The sequence below is a fragment of the Xiphophorus maculatus genome, chromosome 1 (assembly GCF_002775205.1).
Source record: "Xiphophorus maculatus strain JP 163 A chromosome 1, X_maculatus-5.0-male, whole genome shotgun sequence".
In the NCBI taxonomy this organism is placed as follows: Eukaryota; Metazoa; Chordata; class Actinopteri; order Cyprinodontiformes; family Poeciliidae; genus Xiphophorus; species Xiphophorus maculatus.
In genome coordinates, this window is record NC_036443.1 from 8,622,633 (window position 1) to 8,642,259 (window position 19,627).

Consider the following 19,627-nt stretch of genomic DNA (forward strand, 5'->3'; position numbering starts at 1 on the left):
AAAAATCTGTCTATCATCTACTTCTCTGTTAATGTTCCTTACCATGCTAGCAACATAACTACTGCTAGTTAGCAGCTGCTAGTCCCGTTAGCATTAGTGGCTTATTTAAATTTTAGTTAGGCTGGTTGTTTCTTGTCAACCAAATTCCACTCAATTCTCATCTCCCTTCAGTGCTGTGTGTGAGATTTCACCCATTGAGCTCAATTTCTCCAGCTGAATTTCAACCAGGTCAATCAGCGAACAGAAGGAGGAGTGATGAACAGTGACGTCGATTTTCTGCGCTGTTTTAGAATTGCCTGTAGCTTGGCAATGGCAGCGAGGGAAGTGAATGGAGCCATGCGTCGGACATGTTTCCAAATGTTGAGTAAACAAAGTTAGCGCAAGGGGAATGTTTATTATATTTTAATGGTGGCAAAGATGTAATTTGACTCGGCACTTCTCTCGTTGCAGTGCGGTATGGTTGTTTACAGTGCACATCATTTCTGGTAAGTTTCATGGCATAGCTTCTCTCACTATCAAGCTGGCACATTACACACGTCACGACAAGGTATTGAGTAAAATCAGATCCATTCCATTAAAATGTCAGAGTCTTGCAAGCAATAATGTCTTCACAGATGAGGGTCTAGACCCCTTATACAAAGTGCAGAATAAGGGGCTAGATTTTAGTAATGACTGCAAAATAAAAATTTCCAAAATTTTAATTATGCCTCATCAAACTATTGTGCTAATTAATAGTGCATTTCATTGGAACTTGGACGTTATACTGTCCACAAGAAACCTTTTCATCAAATCTGATGTGAAATTTCAGCATGACTGCTTTCTATCAAAAATATCACCAAATCAGAAATATGCAGTCAGTTTAGTAGTTTGTAAATATTAGCCCTCAGATTTCAGGCATTATTTGCACCCCACATTGGCATCTAATGTAATTAATAAAGCATGAGAGAGAAAAAGTGCAAAGAAGATGCAGTAAATGGGAACTGGGTAATTTTGGATGGCATCCTGTGAATATAGACAGTATTCATATGTACACTTACTAAAACCAAAATCATCAGCCTGTTCAGAGTGTTATTTAAAGTGTAATCATCTGAAAAATAGCTTCAAATGGATTGATGGAGTAAATGCAGGAATAGATTTTTGCAGGGAGAAATCTTAAGTGCCAATTTCTTGGGCGTCTAGCAGACAGTGAATCAGCTACATTGGGTTATCAGCTTTCACCGTGTTAGTCACGGTGTTAGATAAGGTCTGCCAGCAGAGGCACATAAGAATTTCAGTAAACTATCTGAAATGGGACAGGGTGGTTGTCAGGAAACTCTTCTCAAAAGCAGCGCAGGGAGAAATAGGGGGACAACAAAACAGGAGAGATGATGGTAAAAGCAGACTAAAGGAGTAGGAGTGAAGCTTTAAGCAAAATAGCTTGCTGTGTCGGTTTCCAAGAAGGAGATCTGATGAAGAAAATTCCTCTCGTTACCTCAGAAAAAAACACAATACAAACTTGCCAAAACCAAATATCAGAAGTTAGAAACCAAAAACAGAAAAATCTACTTCTTTGCATTCAGTGATTGTATTTATAAGTTTTACAAGATTGCACTGACACCAACAAACTTCAATGTCGAAGCTATGACTGAGTGAAGAAGTTAGTACTTTTTACTATCAGTGATGTGTTTAAAATGAAAATATGGCAAGAGCGTAGCTGTAACAATGTTAAAGAGAAACTGTTTATTGCATGTCGAGACTTTCAGATAAGAACAGGAAGGCTGAAAAGAGTAAAAGAAGTTCGCTTTACATTTTTAACCTCAATCGGTCATGCAGGATTTTGAAATACTGGAAGCTTACTGGAAACCTCAGGAAAGTGTCCAGACTCTGGGATATATACGTAAGGAGTCAGGACATTGTGCTTTAATAATGCTAAGACGCTAAAACCAGCTTAACATATCCACTCCATAATCATTTTGTCCTGACAGCACAATCCTGAGTTAAATTCAGTTCTGTTCTTGTATTTTCAGAAAACTGAAATTGGAACTGTTCCCATCAGGTCAAACAAACACTGGTGACAGAAAATCAGACACAAAATGGCGTGCAGATGTGAGCTGGTTGTGACTCCTCCGGTTTTGTTCCCATTACTCACCATGGTGGGCGGTGTGGTTCCTGCTGCACCAGTTGGTCGAGCCTGCCCCATCGGCCCACCTGCTGGTCCCATTTGCCCTGGTTTGGCCTGGGCCTGACCCATGCCCATGCCCATGCCCATCCCCATGCCCATGCCTTGACCTTGGGCTGGTGGCTGCTGCTGAAGGCCTGTGGTCGATGTTGTGCCAGGCTGTCCTGGTCTGGCTGCAGCTGTCTGGGCCTGCTGTTGGAGCTGAGTCCTCTGTCCTTGGATCCCATCCGTCTGTGAACCGGGACCGCCTAGTCGCCCGGATCCTGGAGGCCCACCAGCAGAGCCCTGAACTCGCCCAGTACTGCTGCCGGACCTGGATGAGCCTATTTGAAGGTAAATTTTTTTATTTATTCATTTATTTTTTAAACCAAAGCAATTCAAAAACTGATTCATCTTATTACAAAAGAGGACATCAAGTCAGAAATAAATAATAATAAAAAAACGGTATGGGATCATCTATCCCTCTTTGAAATAAAGTCCATATAAAAGTGCAGGGTTTGTTTCACTAATATTTTATTGACATTTCCTTTTTCTTGAAATGAAGCAGCAGGTGTGAGACAACAATGAACAAGTGTTGTATGCAAAGATCAAACTGGTGATTCAATTTCTACACTGTTATGAACACGTCCACAATGATGCCTTCAGGGAACACATATCCTTTGAAAAGTTACACTCGATATTGTTAATTAAAAATTGTTGATCCCTGAGGGGATTGTTGACTATAAAAAAAGCATCAAAATTAATCTCAACAACAAAGGCTATTAAATATTATTACCTCAGACAGGATTTTTATCAATGTTTAGAGATCGAATCAGAATTTATTAATGAAGTTACAAATTTTCTCCCTTTCACCTAAATCGTGTTGATCTATCCAGGATGGTCAACAAAAAATATTATTAAATATTCTTATTACCAATGTAATCTGTTTCCTTTGCTTATCAAGCCAAAATCTTGGCAAAGTATTATCTTTGGTAGACAGCAAACAATCTGGAAAAAACTTTACTTCAATTTTCATATTTTTTTCAAACTACTTTTGTATTCTTTACAAATATGTTTAAATATTTACATATGGATGCAGGCATTGTCCGAATTTCAGTTATCAAATAGTGACTTTTGTGCGCTCCATTTCAATTATTTACAGGTGCACCCTGTTTACCTGGTGGTTGGCCCTGCATGTCTACTTGGCCCTGGGACTTGCTGCGTGATGATCTGTGGGGATCTCCCTGCCTGGAAGATCTTTGGCCGTGATGATGTCCAGCTGGATCCCGTGAGTAGTCGGAAGAGTGATACCCTCCAGACCTGGACTCACCACGCCTTCCTGAAGATGAAGAACGTCCTGAGGGGTCATGGCGCATAGACGGGTCTTTGGGATGCCCCTTAGATGACCTCGAGGATCTCGGCTCATCTGAGTGACGGGAGGAAGAGTGCCGGCTAGAGGTGCCATGGTGCCTGTGGTCACGTGATGATGAATGCCGCCCGCCATGGCTGTACTCATCTTGCGGCCACAGGTCCTCCTCAGGAGGTTCATCATAATCATGATAGGTGTGTTTGACACCATGCCGACTTCTTCCAGAGTGGCTGCTGCCGTAGTGTCGAGAACTGGAGCGTGGTTTCTCAAACCAGTCAGTTTCTTCCTGGCCCAGATGGTAGGCTTTGGAAACCGAGAGCAGATCACAATCAATCTCCATGTCGTTTGGAGAGAGCGGCATGCAGGCTGTAAGAAGGAAAAGGGCAGAAGGAAGACCAACCGCATGCAAAAACAAAAAAGATAGGTAGGGGAAGACACAGAAAGAAAGGCAAAAAGTAAAATTTTACACTCATGCACAGATTTACTCCACAAGTACAAGACAAGTTAAACAGGACATATTAAACACTGCAAAACTGTCTAATACAGCAGATCTTTTTGCTACATATCCTTACTCGCTGACTGCTCAAGGAAACTTGCTAACCAGTTAAAACTTTTCTCCTCAAACAGTCAGTATTGTTCAGGTTTTTTTTTATGGAAGACTTTTAAATAAAGCTTCCTTTGACAAATGGAATATGGAAAACTTTGTCTAGACAAAATTTTGCAGTGTTGACATAAACTTCTTATATCAAAACACATCAACAGTGCAACAGAGCCAATAACATGTTGAAGAAAAAACTATTGCTGTCGTGCAAAGACCTCTTAAGTCAGTCAGTGTTGTGAAGACAAAGACGACCACGCTGAAGAACCATGCGACTGTCGAACAAAGAAACGGCTGGACGGACAGGCGGAAGGACGGACAGGCAGGCAGACAGACAGACAGCAGTCCACGACTTATAGAGCTCCAAGTAACTCTCAGGACGAAGAAAACACTGACATGCAACGACTATCTCTGTCCTTTGTTTTTTGTTATTTTGCTAAGCTAGCTTCTGGGTGGGTGGGGGACGTTTAGATAAACGGTGGGAGCAGTAGTGGGTAGTGAGACTGTGGGAATTTGGCTCCCACAATTACCTTCACTGTCTGACACAGCACAATGATAATCATCAATAATGTATGTATCATCCGATTTGTAGACATGTGTCCGGGGAAGGTCCCGTATATGGTCTTGAACATCTGGCAGCGAGTGACTGGAACCATAATTGCCATAATAGTAATAATATCTACTGCTGCGACTGTCATATGGGTCACGACCTAAGCTCGAAGATCTCCCAGAACCCATGAATTTCCCCAAAGGGCTGAGTGGGCTCTCCTCCTCAGAGTATTGCCGAGTTGGATGGCGTCCTCTGTAGCCAGAACGGTAGGAGCGATCGTCTCTCTCATAGGATCTGCTTCGATAGCTATGGTAATCTCTGGCTGAGATCTTGTCCATGCCGTAGCCATGGGAACGGGAGCGGCCAGTTGAGGTGTAGTAAATCCGATCGTCCTCATCCACCATCATACCGTAGTGTCGACTTCCATGAGTTGTGCCACTGGTGCCATCAAAGGCACTCCTCTTGAAGCCATAATCCTCGATCAGCTGGCGCCCTCGAATGTGAGGTGAGGGGTAAGCCTCACCTGTAGAATAGGACACCAAATCTGCCTCGACATCTCGAGCCTCCTCTATTGGGGAAAACTTTGAAATTTTCTGCTCCATAGTCCCCAGCTTCCTGTGCTTGCTGCGCTTGGAGGACATGACAGCGGGGGCCAGAAGGCTTCTGGAGGACGCCAAAGGTTTCTGTACCCCGGAGCGGATGCTGGCAAGTTTGTAGTCGTAGTCATAGAAATAGGGGGATCCCCCACCCATGCTAGTGCTCACGCTGCTGCTGCTGCCCCCTAGAGGTCCGTGCCTGTAGCTGCTCTTACCCCTGCCGTGGTGGTCGTACAGCTCATCCTGCATCGCTGCTTCCTCCTCAGGTGCCCTGCCGTAGGGAGAGCTGCCAGTTCCCCCACGCGCCGTGCTGCCAGATGTGCTGCCATGGCCATGGATGTCGCCAGGGTAACGCCCACTACTGCCATGATGCATCATGTCCCCTGCTGTCGTGCCCAGCCCGTCCTTTGCCGTCAGCTCGCTCACATCATCGATCATCATGTAGTTCCTTGGAATGTTTTGCTCTAAACCAGGAGCCCCATACATTCCTTCTGCTGAGCCGTAGGTGGAAGGACTGTCTACAGGGTGTCCATAGGCATTGGAAACTGTTGAAGTGTACTGTCCATAAGAACTGGCTGTGGTGGTGGTGTAGCCATATGTATTAGCAGTAGTTGTTGTGTACTGGCCATATGAACTAGCTGGGGTTGATGTATATGGACCATAAGTGCTTGGAGGCTCTGTGGAGTAACCACCATAACTGCTGGAAACAGGTGCAGATCCATACGGCCCATAGGAGCTTGCCATTGTTGTTGTTCCCGTGTACGGACCATAGGCTGGGGCTGCACTGGAAAAGGTAGCATCTTGGGCTGTGGTCATGACCACAACTGTTGGGTTGCTGATAGTCTCATAGTTTGTTGGCATCTTATGTTCAAGTTCAGCAAGTGATGTCTGTCTGGGTCTTCCAGGGTGAACTGTAAGAATATCAGCTTGAGGCTGCCCAGGATATGGAGTCGTCTGGGTGGGGTAGGGGGACACAGCGCTGGGATAAGGTGAGCTGTGGGTGGGGTATGGTGGCTGACCAGGTGGTGCAGGTCCAAAACCTGTAGGCCCTGCTGGAGGCTGAGGTTGAGGTGCAGATGGTAACCCCGTATCAGTTTGGGGATAAGGGGGCTGAGCTTGTGGATAGGTGTGGGAAGGATAGGATGTCTGAGGTTGAAAGGTAGGTCCAGGAGGAGGGGGATGACTCTGAAGGGTCATGGGCTGTGGCAGGGCCTGTGACTGTGACACTGTTGGGTAAGGAGGCTGGTTGAATGTGGATGACTGGTATGGCACACTTGATTGCTGAGATGGTGCTGGTGTTTGGGTCTGGGGATATTGACAAGAGAGGAAGGATGAGGTTGGTGGGTACTGGGCTGCTGTGTTGAGGTCACCGGTAAATTGGCTAAGTGGAGCAGTGCTTGGTCTGGCTGTTAGTAGCCCATTTGTCTCATGTGATGCAGCAGCAGCTGCTAAACGCAAGTTATTCAACTCACTGTCAGACATATAGTCTCTGGTGTCCCCCATACATCTTAGGTAGGCAATGTCCCTTCTTTCCCTCTCCTTTACCAAAGTCTCTTTCCTCTGGTGAATTCCCAGTTCCAGGTATCTCAGCTTAGCGTCAATTTCTTTCTCTTCCTCCTCCAGTTCAGCTTGTTGCTTTCTAAGCTTGGTAGACTCTTGCTCCACGGCCTTCAGCTCGTGGGTGAGATCTTTGAGGAGGCTAGCTTTAGCAGCCAGGCCAGACCTTGAGCTGGGCTTGAGGCTGGGCACAGAGGACAAGTAGATCTGTTGTTGGGCAGGTGTCATCATGGTCAAGTGAGCTGATGTAGCAGTCTCGTCTGGAGGAGGGCTGGGCAGGGTTCGCTTAACCTTCCGAAGCAAAGAGCTTTGCTGTAAGGCTGCCAGCTGAAGAGAGAGAAAGAAAGGGCAGAGGGGGAAGGAAGGGTGGGAAAATGTGTGGAGGCCAAAAACAAAACAAAACATGGAGAGCATTTGAGGGGGTAATAATGGGGTGCACAAGGAACAGTTGATGGGATATGACATTGAGAAGGTTAATTGGAAATTGGACAATAAATGGAAAATTACAGATAATAGATTTGCCCAATTAAGTGAGAATATTGGATGGACAAGAATGAGAATGAGAAAAATACAGGAAAAAGGACGCAGATGAACAAGGTGATAATGCAGACAAGAAAGTAAACAAAAACAAAGAGGGATGGTTTTGGGAAAACAACAAATGAGAAAGGATGCAGGGAACAAATAAAGAGAGGAAACCCCGCCCGCAAAAAGTAAAAATAAAGTGTGCACCAAAACAAAAGTGATCCAAGAATGTTTTCAACCAGTGTAGACAGCGGTGGAAGAATGACAAAAAAAGTGAATAAAGTAATGTGCACAAAAAAGAATTAATATCCAACAAAGTGGGACCAAAAGAAAGGAGAAAATTTAAAATGGAGAAAAAGATCAAGGAAGAGAGGAAACAAAGAAAGGATGCAACAAGACACCAAGGTCGACAAAGGAGACACATAAAGACAAACAGACAAAGACAACAGGAAACAAGAGTGAAGTTTGTTAGAAGACGTACAGAAACAAGTATATTAGTGTCAGGTCTGATACAGTTTTGTTGAATACACTAGAGTTTTAATCATTTCTGAGACAGCATACATTCAATTTGAAAGAAAATAATCTTATAAAATGAATTTCAAGAGCACTGAATCATTGAAGGTTTTTTCACCCCAGCGGTAAAAACCCCCATCTCTAATTATCTTATTCTTACATATATTATGTTTCATAACAATTACGATCTACAGGATAATGTAACATTTTACAACAATCATTTTTAGATAAGATTGGTAAGGTCTTTGATTTTTGAACTTCTCGATAATGTAACTTATTAGCAGTTACGCCAATACGTGATCCCACTATTGTTTTGGGTGCACCTTGTTTTGAAGATGAGGATTATCTTCCATTTCAGATAAATTTCACATATTCTATCAAACGACCATGTTAGCTGGTGTTTTAAGTGTACAAATAGATTATCTGTCAACATAAAAATAAAACTTCCTTGGTTCCTATTATTCTTATGACCTTTGAGATTAAGGCTAAAAATACACCCAGCTGATATGGAGTTGGGAGGAAGAAAAGGCACATAAAAGTAGTTGAATTTTCATTTTTCATATTAAAATTTAGATCAAACATGGATACATTCTAGCAAACACAACAAAATGTAATGGATTCAATCGTTTACTGTTCGCTTTTACACTGTTTCTGTTACAGTGTAAAACTGTGTGGTAATGACATCTGAATAATAAAACGTCAGGGCATCATTAACAATTAATGATTAATTTTGAAACATCAGAATGTATTTGTAGGGAATGCATGGATAAAGCACATAAAAAATTATATAGTGGTGGAATTCCCTTTACAAGTTAATATGGTAGATACATTTGAGAGAAAACCAAGAGATTAGAGAAAACATACTCAGAAGATTGTGACAAATTGAAATTTTGACTAAAAAATTAATACTTTAAGCACATACTCAGCTTAAGAAACATACTTTCAATTGAAACAAGACCCATGTGGTGATAACAATCACATACGTTATTTTATGGAATCACCAAGGAAGGGGTATGTTAAAACCCTAGCCTTTTATCCATTCCAGTTGTTCCCAAACATTTCAGCTTCTTACCTAAAAAATAAGTGGAAGACACCCAGAACCTGACAATTTTCTCAGTACACAAGAATTTCTGATAAGTCAGTTCAACAGGAGTAAAATGATACCACGGATGGCATAAATATACTTTACTTTTGTTTTGGTTGTTTTGTTTAATTCTACTGAGGACCCAAAGGGGGGTCCTGAGAACTAAAACTGAAACTTTGGGAACTGGCGTGACATCATATAACAAACAAACAGAAAGAAATAAGGTTAAGAAGTTTTATCAATAAGTATATTTTGAGGACTTGCTACTACCTCTTTTACACAGCTGTAATTCCCCTATTGTAATAGCTTTCAAAATCAGTACATGATAAGGCCAGTTCTTTGAATACTGTAAAGGAGTACTTGAAAAGTACAGCAAAGACCTTGTTGTTCCTAAACAATCTGAAGGATTTAAAAAAAAATAAAATTCTTAGAATAGAGTAAATACAGCTCCGACAACTGCTTTCATCACTGTTATCAGCTTTTTGGACCATCGGCCCAGCTTCAGTGACTTTACCTGGCTCTGGAGTGCTTGTTGTTGATACAGGGACAGCCTGGCCTTGGTGTGCTCATCTGTGGTTGGACTGAGGGACTTGGGGTCTGACATGGACCTATGGGTGCTCTTGATGGGTCGGGGCACAGACGGGTGTCGCTGGGGGGATTCGGCTGTATAAGACTTCTGCTGAGGTGTGACGTGGGCCTTGTTCAGTCTCTCGCTTGACAGGGAGGTCTCCAGCAGGCGGTGTGGGGACACTGGCGACACAGGAGAGTAGAGGACCTGTGGAGATTTTGGTGTTGTTTGTTGCTGCCGGATGAGGCTGGAGATGGACTCATTGTGAAGATGGTTGTGAGGCTGATAGTTAATATCTAATGGGTCAGGACGACGTCGCTCAAATTTTGCTGCATTTGCTGCAACATGTTGCTGCTGGCGCTGTTGGGTGTGAAGGTCAGCCGAACTGGATGGCCCTGTTCCGGTAACGGTAGAGGAAGAATATGGACTGACTGTAGTTGGCACGGTTAGCTGTGGAGCTACAACACCCTGCGACTGCCCTTCTGAGTCAGTCTGGCAGGCGAGAGATTGTCCTTTTTGTGTTCGCTCTGGTCCAGAAATGTAGTGTACAATCTCTACTTTATTAGGGTCTGGTAATGTCACATGGATTGCCGGGGAGACTCTTCCTAGGTGCTCAGCTTCTGTCTGACAGGACACCTCCCTGATGGTCTGGACTGCGATGCTGGAGGAAACTATCTTGGATGTGTCAGCTTTGGTGTCTGTAGTTGAGGTGGTTGTCGAGGCAGTGCTGGTGCCAGCTGACGTGGACTCAGCGTGGCGGGAAAACCGGGAGCGTCTACGGCGAACTGGATGCTCAGCCTTATCCTCGTCGTCATCTGTCTGGACGGAGCAGTCAACGCTCCGACCACGCCGCCTGGTACGATGACGCATCATGTACCTGTTGGTGCAGGGAAAAGGCACAACAGGGCATGAAGAAAACAATCTGTAGATACTGAGGCCTGTGTAGATATTTATGTTAGATACAACAAATATAAAATTAGGGGATTTTGCTTGTAAAATAAAATATATTTTATTTGCTGGTGCATAGTGAGGATTGGGATGTGGGAAGCACTTACTGTGCTATCCACAGACAGTCATTCTTATGCCATACCACCTACATACTCATAGCCAAGGAGGGTATCCCATTTTTCACTTCAAAATAAAGAAAAATATATTGTTACCTCTCTTCTCCATCTTCGTCATCAGTCTGTACACAACTATCCACAATTCTGCGAGGGGAGCCATAGAAAATCACACCATCTCCATCAGAGGTGTCTCGGGTCAGCCTGCTCATGGAGCTATGTTTCCTCATACCAGCTCTGGCTTCCAGTTGTTCATCCTGATTCCTCAAACAAATCTCTGAGGAAGAGTTAGGGAGAGAGCGCGAGCTCATCTGAGAGTCTATGTAAGGATGCAGTGGCTGTCCGGTCATATCCAGCTGTTGACAAAAGTATATTGATTAGAACTACCAACAATCACCCGTGACTGTAAAGTTTTTGAAAACGAACCTGTTGAATAGTGATCATTGCAACTTCTTTCTTCACAAAATGTAAACAAAAATGGAGTCACATCAGATTTTAGCAGTTGTAGAATTTCTCAGTTGACTTTGGCAAAAGACCACTAGCCATTTCTCCTGCTAGTGCTACAGTCATGCATTTGTTTTGCTTGTATTTAACCAGAAAGCAATACACTATGTGGCCATACACTGCCCTCTTGCATTCATAAATGCACTTAAACTGCACCAGTTTACTTAAACTGAACCAAAGCCTATGTCTGTAGGTGGGCAAGAGTTTGCCTTTTTTGGTCCACATTAGAGTTTCATTGCGTATTCAAACTTTCCCAAATTAACCAGACTTTCTAGGCAATCAAACTAGTGTTTGATTAGTGCGGACTAATCAGGGCTGGTGTCCTGACTAGGACACCAGCCTAGCACCCTGAAGCACCCTGAAGATTAAAAACCATCTATCAAAGTTGTGCAAATTCCTCACCTGCATGGTCTGAGCAGCAGTTTTCAGCCTCTTCTGCTCTTGTAGTTGTTGCTGGAGCTGGTGCTGCAAAGACTGTATCTGGTCGAGTTGGGATTTCTGCTGGGCCAACTGCTCTCGTTGGAGAACGAGTTGTTTCTCGCGCTCTTGCTGCTGCTGTTGTAATACCTACAAGCAAATACAGACAAAACATGGACATGTTTGATGAACAGTAACAGAGGAGACCAAAAAGTGACGCAACAAAAAAATAAAGATGGTGAGGTGGTAATAATGAGAATGGATAGACAAACAAAAGAGAGATACAAAAGGCCATGATTTAGTTGTAATTAAGATCACCAGTTTTCAAAAATGCAAAGCAAGATTCTTGAAAGTAAATGTGACATGAAGCTCTTATGCTGATGGATTAGCTAAAGAATGGTTCCACGTTAGTCAGAGAACTGAAGCGCAACTGAAACAAAGTGCAGCATGTACTGGTAATCCTTACCAGTTTTGTAACAATGCTCATATTAAATATTTGAAGCATTTTCTTTGCAGCTCAAATGATTGGTGCAGGAGAAGGGGTTAGGTTTTTGTTCCTATTGTATGTTATGAAATGCATATTAATCAAACATTCATTTTATAGTTCATTCTCATTAGGGGGGCTTCACCTGTTTTACAGAGTTAACTTGAAAGAGTTTCAACTGCTTGTTCTAACAAAAAGAAGAAAATGCTTATGTTAGCTCTTTGTCTTTTGTAAAACATGTTTAAAATTTTATTAGATGAAATGAGGAATTAATTTAAATATGCTCTTAAATGTTAACTTACTTAACTCAGAACAAATTAAAAATGTGACAGGAGTTCAGGCTCATCAGTACCTGATATACATATACATACCTGATATACATATACATACAACGGACATGCACACACATAGGTGGAATCCCATTTCCACAGTGCAACTCACTATCGTTTGACTGATAGTGAGCCAATAGGAACAGAGATCTTCTTAAACAATTTCACATTTTCAGAAACATGCTTCAAAACATAGAGGTCTAAGCTGAGCTTGCAAATACATTCAAAAATATAGAGTACAAATAGAGTATTTTAATCATTAAAGTTATTTTATATACTGGTCCAGGAAAACAATTTCATCTTTTAACAGCCAATGCAGAAAAAACTCTGCAATCTCTATTTAGATCAATTCCACTGTTATAACTGTTGTTCTTCCTAAGGTGTAAAAACACCACATCATATGAATCGTATGTACCAAGGGATCAGCAGGCGTAGACACCGGGGTAACACTAGGTAACGGGATTCCAATAACGCAGAACAGCATGCAAACCATACAATTGTCACCTAGTAATTCAGGCTAGATCATTTTTGACTCAAAATAAATCAAGAATTATTACACAAGGAATAGTTTTTTTTCCCCCTTATATCGGTGTCTAATAATCAACTTGAATGACTACTTAATATCCCTTTGAATAAAACCAAAAACAAACAAACAAAAATCTTTGGAAAGATAATTAAAAATGTCAACTTAAAAACATGCTGCCTTTAAGTGACACACAAAATTGCTGGTTAATCAATTACTGGTGTAAAATAGCAGAATCTGTACTTATGAAAACCACTTGAAAAATAATAAGACATTCAACTCAGGAAAATAACAAAAAACAAAACAGACATAAACACCACTACATAACTCTTAATTACAAATCCTGATTTTCCCTATACCTGTTCCTTGATGTTCTGCAGCTCTTGTAACTCCCTCTGCACCAGAATTTGCTCCTTCTCCCTGTGAAACTTCAGCTCCATTCTTTCGTGTTCAAGCTCTTCTTGCAGTCGCAGCTGACGAAGTTTCTCTAACTCTACACGCTCCCTCTCCATCTGTAGGAGCTGCTCCTGCTGTCGGTGAAGCCTCTCTGCCTCAGTTTCACCCTCTTTATGTATTGCACCTGGTGGAGGGAAAGGAGGAAGACCACATGGAATAGGCAAGCCACTAGTGGGGACCGATGGGCCTGCAGCAGGTTGAGTGTAGCCTTGGGTTATTGCTGGACTTGAGGGAGGGTATACGTGAGCTGCAGGAGGAGGCTGTGGCTGCTGAGCCGTTGTCACTTGTTTCTGTTGTTGGGTGTTCAGATGTGTCTGGGAAAGGTTTATTGGTTGCTGCTGTGGTTTGGTCAAAGTGATAAGCTCTCCTTGTGCTGAAGTGACCTCTGCTGATGTCACTTTGGCACCTTTACCAAGGTAAACAGGTTCCTCCTGGGCTGTTGAGCTTGCGGTTGTCAAAGACATGGGCACAAGGGCTGCTCCTAGTGCTGAAGTTGAGGCAGCAACAGTGGTAGAAGCAGTGGCTGAAGTTGTCTGAAGCAGACCTGGTGCTGGATAACGAAGTGGTACTTGTCCGGTTAAGGGCATTCTTGGGCTTATGGGTAATCTGGTGAGACTGGCCAGGGGCACTGGTGTCATGTTGGGAGAAGCATATGGCCTATAAACCCCTCTCAGAAGAGGTCGAAGTACAGATGCAGGTTGGGTGGTGATGGGAAGTGTTGAAGCTATTGGGGTCTGAATGGTGGAATAAATCATTCCGTCAGATGACCTAATAGCAGCAGGGTACATGGCCCTCAGACTAGCCTGCCTGGCATTGATAAGATTTGTCAGAGCTTGATTTTGAGACATAGGCTTTCCATCTAATCCAAAGATCAGACTTTGCCTCATGCCAATACCTGCTGCAAGTCTGGAGGCACCTGGTCCAGTACCTCTGCCTAAGCTGCTATACTGCAGCAAGTCCGGGTTGCTTCCATATCGGTCCATAGAATTAAGTGCGGCACACATTCGACTTATCTCCCTTGCAGTTGTAGCACTGTACTGAGCCAAGTTAGCTTCTTGGAAGCTTGCAATATCACGAGCAGAATAACCATAATCTGAACTGATGTTAGACAAGGAATTGTATCGTCTTATCGGCAACGTTTGTGCTGAAATGTCTCCTCCGTGACGTAAATCTGTGTAGGAACCATACTGCATGCCCATATATCCTCCATAGCTCTGTTTCATAGCGGTTAAGTCCATGACAAGTTCACCAGGTTGTTGGAGGTGTGGCTCATATTTAGAGTGGTATGACTGTAAGCCGGCATCAGCAAGGTTCGTATCAGACATTGAAGGATGAAGCCTACCAGGAAAAGGTAATGTGTAAGCCTTACGTTCATCCATTGGGTACTCATGGTACCTTCCAGGCTGTCTTTCTTGATCTGACTCATCTGTGATAGGTGGGGCAGATGGTGGTCTTATGCCCTCTTTCTCAGAGACACCAACACAACTTCCACCAAATGGCAGTCTGTAAACTACATCACAACAAGCTGGTTGGTCAGGTTTTATTTGGCCTCCTGTCAAATCCACTGCATCCTGTCCTTCTTCTACCTTCACAAGTTGAGTCAATGCCCTTACTGGCTCGGGCCCTCCATCCATTTGTACAACCATACTATGTGGTGATTTACCTCCCTGCATCAAACCAGGTGGGCTGGGCTTCGCTTTCAGCTCAACAGGACCAGTGCTATAAAGCTCAGGATTAATGACTGGTGAAACAGCACTGACCACTGTAGATGCAGTACTAGTCTGGCTGACTAATACATTTTTTTTAGCCAAAGGTGAGACCTGGCCTGTAAGGTTATACTTGGCTAGAACAGATGCCTGTAGTTGGTGGTGTTGCAACTGATGGTGCTGTTGTAGCTGTTGTTCAAGGAGCTCTTGTTGTTTCTGTAGCTTCTCTTGTTGTTTTTGCAATTCTCTTTGTTGTATGCTGAGATCTTCCAATTTTGCATCAATTTTTGGAATGGAAGGGTCAGTTGGAGGAGAAATTGGTGATTTGTTCTGAGAAAGACACACCGCCGAGCCCATGCCCTGACCTAGATCTATTCGGTTTTGATGGGGATCACCATAAACCACTGGTTGTTTTAGCTGGGTCATAAACATAGAAGCAGCCACAGTGACACTCACTGTGGTAGGTGTGGTGGTCTCTTGTGTGTTCAAATTCATAATCAGTGGTTGTATGATTGTTGAATGCCTGGAACCTTCTGGTTCACCATGGTATTTCCTGCTTTCTGTAGCTAAAGAAGTAAGGTCCATTCCCTGATCGGTCATAATAATGGGAGCTGAGTGGGTTGCAGTTCTTAGATCTACAACACTACCACATTGGATCATATGTCCCTGCTCAACCCTTGAGGTGCCCGGGACTGTAGATATTCGGCAGAGGGAGATATTATCCATGGACACAGACCCTCTGGTGTATAAGCTAGCAGTAGTGACCATGCTTGTCCCTACATTCACCTTCTCCACTCTTTGTGCTCTATAGAAGCTGTGTGTAGGTGACTGTTGATAAGGTGGTGTGTCTGGGGGGCTGCCACATGGAGAGTAGCTATCAAATGTTGACTGACGGCTAAATCGAGTGGGTGAGGATAACGGAGAAGTTGCAGTGTTCACTGTCATTGGCCTAGTTGGACCTGGAGGTGGGGAGTATGGAGCCTCCTGGGAAGACTGTTGTCGATATAGCCTTGGGGAAATTGATCGATGTGCTGTTTGGGTTCCCTGAGCCATCACAGGTGATGTGGGCCCAGAACCAGCTGGCTCCATTCGCAGTGCTGAGCTGAAGGTCTGTGTGGAGAACTCAGCGGTAGACCTTCTGGAAGGAGAGCGAATAGGACTTTGTGGTGGTGGTGGTGATGGAGAGAGAGGAGGACTCGTGCTCCTGTAATAGGTAGTATACTTAGGAGAGCGTGGTTCAATAATCCTCTCAGCAGATGATGTCGAGCTGTCTCGCACTTGAACACCTCTTGTCTCCCCAATCCTTCTGGTGATTACTTCTCTTTGACTATAGGCCTGGGTAATCTCTGCGATCTTGCTACATACACTTGAGACTGTAGCTGAGGATGTGGCAAGACTCCCTGTGTGTCTGCGTGAGGTATCAGATTGGGTTGATGTCATTGTGTGGCTTGATCCTGTTTGGGAAATTGTTACTGCGTCTCTGGCATAAACCCCATAAGCTGCAATGGTGGTAGCAGCCACTGCTGGAGTTATACCATTCTTTCCTGCTTGGCTTTTAATTCTGTCTTTGTGCCCATCCTTTGCAGTGAAGTGCTGGCTTACTCTCACGTCTGGTATTCGACCTCCACTCTCAGCAAAGGAGACAGGAGCTGAGACCTGGGTAGGACTTGTTCCAGGAGTTAACAGAGCATTACTTTGCTCTAGTAGTTTAGCAAAGGCTGAGCCTGTGTCCAGCAGCTGCTTATCTGCAAAAGAACTCTCAATTTCAATCTCGACTTGCTCATTTGTGGCCTGTTGCATCTTAGTGATGTTCTGAGATGTTTGTCGGATTTCCTCGTAAATGTCATTTTCTATTTCTGCTGCTTCATTGTCATATCCCGTTTGATCTTGTTCATAGTCATAGTCGTCGTCATAGTTTTGTCCATTAATGTCCTCCTCATAGTACTGTCCATGTCGTTGCTGCTGCTGCTGTAGCTTTTCTTGTTTTTGCAGCATTTCTGCTTTTCTCATCATTTCCTCGTAAACTTCCTCAGCGCTCTTCAGAGGTTTGGAGGTCGATGATGGTGCAGTGGTTGTTGTAGTTGAGGAAGATTTCTCTATAGGTGAATAGAGAGACATGAAAGTAGGCAGATTGTATTCGCTGCCCGACTTGTAGATTTTGGACTCATAACCCTCAGCCTCAGAGTCCAGACTTTGGGGGGAATATTCAGAAGCAGAGGAGCGATGAAGCTCTTCCATCTCTGCTGCTTGTCTTAGTTCCTCTGTAGGGGAAGCATCTTCAATTGGTGATAAATTACTAGGTGGTGTTTTGGATCTTTCTCTGCGTCTTTGGGCCCTCAGCTCCTCCTTATCCCTTTTGGTTTTCCTCGCTGTGCTTCTTATTCTCTGCTGTTCTACCTCTCTCATCTTCTCCTGCTCTCTCAGAAGTTCCTCTTCCTCTCTGAGTTCATCCTCTTCTGAGGAGTCTTCAATGGTCGGAAGCAAGGGGCCATGAGACCGGTGGCGTGCTTTTCTCTGCTGCTTGGCCTCCTCCAGTCTTTGCCTCCTGCTTGGGCTACTGTCACTGTCTTCCTCCATTGATGAGATGGATGTTGGAGACTGTCCTGAACCATATGAAGATGAAGTTGGAGGCAAAGTTGAAGAATAGTCCCCCCTAGAACGCTCCTCTGGAGATCCGGTTAAGCTCTCCATCTCCAGCTCTGGCTCCCGATCCAGGTTTAGATCATTTTCATTGCTCAACTCCATATCTCGGCTGTAGCTGTTGGTGTTGTTGAGTTCAATGGTCTTAAAACGCCTCAGCCCCCCTTGGGACGCCATCACATCTTCCTCCCCCTCCTCCACAGAACCCTTATACACATCGGCAGAGGTCTTGGTTTCTTCCTCAAAACTACTCGAATGGTGCTGAAGCCGTCTCTTTTCTTTCCCTGAGTCAGAAATGATGTGCTTATGGTGGCTTTTCTTCAGTTTCTGGTAGCCATAACCTTCATCTTCCTCATCTTCGTCTTCCTCCATTTCCTCTTCCTCCTCCTCCTCATTGTCCTCATCAGCACTCATCTCCATTATTTGTCTCCTCATGAACTCCTCATCAGTCATCTCTGTTGGATCAGCCTCTTTTTCCTTTTCCTTCTTCTTCTTTTCTTTTCTCTCTTCCTTTCCTTCTTTCCGTTTACTCTCCCAGTCTCCGCCATCTTCCTCTTCCTCCAGTATATCCTCTAATTCCTCATCAGAATCATATGCATCTGGAGGAATTGAAAGGGAACGTGGTCGATGCTTTCCTCTCTCATCCAAGTCTCTCTCCCTGTGCTTTCTTCCCCTTCTGTCTGGCTTTTCCTCAGAGAGGCTTTTCTCCAGCAGTGGCCTCATCGAGCTCTCTAGCTTGGTGATTTCAGAGGGGCTAGGAGGTGAGCCCCGCCCACTGATTCCCCTCTCACTCAGCTTCATTTCCTCCTCTTGGATTAGACCTGTAATTTCACTGTGTGAGCTGGAGATCCCATCAGAGGAGTAGCCAGTGTCACTAAGACTCTGAGGGCTGCGTGACAAGTCATGGGTGCTGTTGTTTTTTGTGTCCTACAGAGAACAGAAACAAAGAAAGATCACATTAGACGTGGTGAAATTTGGCTATATTATTTGGGTCAAAAGTAATAGAAATTGACAATTTTGTTGACACATTTTTTGAATATAATTGAAGAGATTTTGTTTTTAGATTTAAAATAAGCTTATTTTTTTCTAACTTGGAGTATGGCAAAAAGAACAAACACGTTTTGCACAAAAATATATTTATTGCAATGTCTAGAAGACTAAACTAATCAAATGATCATAGTATAATAGGTCCACATTCAGTGGGTATCAAGCACCACAAAAATATTAACAGTATAAGTCTTAAAATATCAGGACAACAGTCTGGTTTTCAAATTTTCTAAAGAATTTGGAACTGAAAGCATCTCTGAACCCCACAACTAGAAAATAAAATTAAAGCCTTCGGTGAGTTTTCACTCATCTTTTTTCAAGCTCCATATGAAACATGTATGGACATTTGGGACAACCAAACAGTGACTTATCAAAATAGGGTAATTTTGATTAATTGTATGAGCCTTTTTGGATTTAAAAATGTTCTAAAATGAAGGATTATGCACAATAATAGAGCTGCAAAGAAAAAAGACAAGAGGACCCATAGGTTCTTTTACATTCTACACAACGGGGGCTAAATGCTTTATGTATGGTATAAAACCTGGAGGTTTGTTCTCTCAATTTTGTACATAAAAACAATGTAAATATGAGGCCTATTGTTTTCAGATATGTGCTTTTTTTTCATTTATAAAATCTAAAAGACCTAAAATAGGTAATGAATGGACGTTTGAAAGAGATTTGACTTGGTATGTAAAAAACCAACAAAAGATTATGCAAATAAGGTTGCTATAAAATTACATGAGGGGTGGTAGTTATTTTGCTTTAGGACATGTTCACATCACATAGTTAGTTGAAATACATGTTTTAAGTCATTAGACGTTTTTGGACATCATGCTCAAAATGACTAACACAAAACCACTGAAAGGTTACATTTTCTATGGATTTCTATGGGTATAAAAGGTTTTAGTCACCCTTGTGACTTTTTTCCCTTGTGATTTATGCTTTTTTCGTATAAACGAGAATGAA

At 43.2% G+C, this 19,627-nt stretch overlaps 1 protein-coding gene across 4 annotated transcripts in view; it reads right to left on the reverse strand.

The window, feature by feature from the left end:
• LOC102217009 (protein bassoon-like) overlaps positions 1–19,627 on the reverse strand; it is a 101,815-nt gene that overhangs the window by 13,509 nt on the left and 68,679 nt on the right. For 2 of the 4 annotated variants that reach the window (XR_002754307.1, XM_023350974.1), the window contains exons 4-10: positions 13,172–18,541; positions 11,462–11,626; positions 10,655–10,911; positions 9,441–10,371; positions 4,635–7,134; positions 3,315–3,809; positions 2,129–2,481 (exon numbers count right to left, since the gene is read on the reverse strand). Coding sequence is in view for 1 of the 4 variants with exons in the window: in XM_023350974.1 (XP_023206742.1) it covers positions 2,129–2,481; positions 3,315–3,809; positions 4,635–7,134; positions 9,441–10,371; positions 10,655–10,911; positions 11,462–11,626; positions 13,172–18,541 (10,071 nt within the window). In the remaining 3 variants the exon portion in view is untranslated. Of the gene's footprint in view, positions 1–2,128; positions 2,482–3,314; positions 3,873–4,634; positions 7,135–9,440; positions 10,372–10,654; positions 10,912–11,461; positions 11,627–13,171; positions 18,542–19,627 lie in introns of all 4 variants that reach the window. The other 2 variants (XR_002754316.1, XR_002754315.1) reach the window with 2 other exon arrangements.